Source organism: Diospyros lotus, chromosome 11 (genome assembly GCF_014633365.1).
Source record: "Diospyros lotus cultivar Yz01 chromosome 11, ASM1463336v1, whole genome shotgun sequence".
Classification (NCBI taxonomy): Eukaryota; Viridiplantae; Streptophyta; class Magnoliopsida; order Ericales; family Ebenaceae; genus Diospyros; species Diospyros lotus.
The window spans coordinates 20,678,495-20,681,245 of NC_068348.1; the positions used below are offsets into that span (position 1 = coordinate 20,678,495).

The following is a 2,751-nucleotide window of genomic DNA, read 5'->3' on the forward strand; positions in this document are numbered from 1 at the left end:
CCAATTGCTTTGTTAGGATAGGATGAAATTGATGATGTTGATGATGGAAGCAATTGGCCCTATGGATAGAAGCACTTCAACTTAGAATCCTAGTACTAAAGTAAAGTAATGAAAGCAAACATGCTCCTATGATGTAGCTAAAAAATGCATACAGCAAGGTGAGATGGAAGTTGTGCCAAGCTCATTGGTCAGGCTGCTTCCTCTCCAACGCAGTCCCTAACCCCCACTTGGGCTCCCTACTCCTTTAGTGGAAGAGAGAGAGACGTGGCAATTCTATCATCCTTCAAGGCCGCCTATATCTTCAAATATAAATATTGGGTTTCATATGTGAGCTTCCCATCCCAAACCTCTCTCTTTATTTCTCTTCTTCTAAAACAATAGCTCCCTTCTTATACTGCACTGTGATTTTCTGATCCAGACAACAATGGGTTTTGCAGCTAAGAGCTATTGCTCACTTCTTTGCATGCTGGTTCTTTTGACCACAATCTGTTACTCCCAGGATGGTTATGTATCCTCTAGAGCAACTTATTACGGCAGCCCTGATTGCTTCGAAACTCCAAGTATGTATTACACTAATCTATTATCATAAGCACACGGTACTTTATGCATGTGTGCGTATTGTGCGTTTATTTAGATTGATAATCTTGCTGCAAAGACTAATATACGTTTGATGATGTCAATTTAGCTGGAGCTTGCGGGTATGGTGAATTTGGACGAAAAGTCAATGATGCCAATGTAGCAGGGGTTTCTATGTTGTATAGGAATGGATCAGGCTGTGGTGCATGCTATCAGGTAATTCAATGTCAAGTTATCACTTGTCCAAAAAACCTATGCAACTATATGGATGGACTAACTAGGACAAACTAAGCTAAGGTGCACTAATTTACACACAAATAAAGCACAAAGCATATTATGGGAGACCTACACTTGTAATAAGATTTGACTTTATAAACCACTACGTCCTAGAGTACTAGGTTAGCCAAATTAAAAAAAAACAAAAAGAGAAGAAGAAAAAGGAACAAGTCGATAGTGATTGTGGGGCTCATGACTAGCAATTAATGTTAAAGAGAAAAAACTTTATACTATGCTTTTTTCTAGAAGACAAGAAACTGGCAGCTAGTAAAAGCCATTCTTCCAAGAAATTTCTTTCATAGGCAAAAGCATAAAATAATATTTAGTACTGAAAAGTTTACCTAGTGCAGGTTAGATGCAAGATACCCAAAATTTGCAGCCATGATGGAGTGAAGGTAGTGGCCACTGATTATGGTGAAGGAGATGGGACAGAATTTATCCTCAGCTCTCGTGCCTATGCAAGATTGGCTGTTCCAAACGCAGCCTTGGAGTTGTTTCCTCATGATGTAGTTGACGTTGAATACCAAAGAATTCCCTGTCGATACCCAGGTTACAACCTCAAGCTCAAGGTTCATGAGCACAGCAAGTTCCCGGTATACATGGCCGTGGTTGTATTGTACCAAGCTGGCATATATGACATCACTGCTGTGGAAGTATGGCAGGTACAGTCGTGTAAACAGAATTTAGTATATAGTTTAATGGATATAATAAGCAAATTAATAAAGTTTTTGCAACTGATATCAATTTGAATTAAGTTGATTGGTTAGTTGATCAATGTTATTTTCTTGTTGATTTTGTTGCAGGCAGATGAGCAAGAATGGAGGTGCCTGAGGAAGTCCTTCGGTACAGTATGGGACCTACCCAGCCCACCATCAGGTCCACTTACATTCAAGGTCCAAGTGAGTTGCAACGGAGGCACAAAATGGGTGCAAATGACTAATGTTGTTCCCAGTAAATGGAAGGCTGGGGTTGTGTATGACACAGCCATTCAACTATCTTAAACAAATCCCTACCCTGCAAACTCCCTATCCTTATATATAGAATAATTATCAATTCCTAGTTGCGTATTAAGTATTAATTCCTAGTACGTAGTTTTGATTCACTGAAGTAGTTTTTGTTCTCTAGACTAGAGCTAGTATTCTGCAGCTTTCTCAATAAAGGATTGGTTTGCACTAAGTTGAAGGATAAAAGTTTGCTCATCAAATCTCTATATCAATGGTTCTATAAGATTCCGAGAGAGCATTGATCACCATGCAAGATAGCTTAAACGGGAAACAAAAATTGTAGAATTTTGATGACAGTCAGAGATCAGCTTAATCTCAATATCGGAAAATCTGTTCAAATGATATTCATATGCAAGCAATGAATTGCAGCATGTTCGGCCCTTTTTGTACTACAATGCCACTGCAGAATAAAATATAGAAACTGGAAGACAAGTGTAGTAGAGGAATAGAAAATAGGAATTGGAAGAGAGAAGTGTATATTCTATATTCCATATTCACAGTGACGTATTATGTCCGGGGGAATATATACAAGACTTTTCTAACCAATTAGGTAACTAACAAATATAGAAAGATTAACCAAACAAAGATATATATATATATACATTATAATAGAATCCTGAAGATATACAGAAACTATTCTAAATATTCTATCATTGACAGCCGCAGAGTACATGGCATATGCAGAATCTGTGACAACCACTATATTGCAGTGGCTAAACTTGGTTCTTTATTTTCATAAAACACTGTAAATGCCTGGTAATCTGAGCCTTTGCTTTGAGTGCAACCTCTGCTCATGGTTGTCAAACTATTTAATACCTCAGAGGGTCTTGAGACATTATTAGCTCCTTGCACAAACTTGAGGCTAAATTCATTTATGGTTATAACACCAAGAGTT

General features: G+C 37.9%; 1 protein-coding gene across 1 annotated transcript; it reads left to right on the top strand.

Moving 5' to 3' along the window:
• Window positions 1-364: 364 nt before the first annotated feature.
• On the top strand, window positions 365-2,017 carry LOC127813612 (expansin-like B1). Its single transcript, XM_052354660.1, has 4 exons — window positions 365-560; window positions 686-792; window positions 1,203-1,514; window positions 1,656-2,017. Exons 1-4 carry the CDS (start codon window positions 425-427, stop codon window positions 1,851-1,853), a joined length of 753 nt encoding a protein of 250 aa, XP_052210620.1. The 5' UTR covers window positions 365-424; the 3' UTR covers window positions 1,854-2,017.
• Window positions 2,018-2,751: the final 734 nt, after the last annotated feature.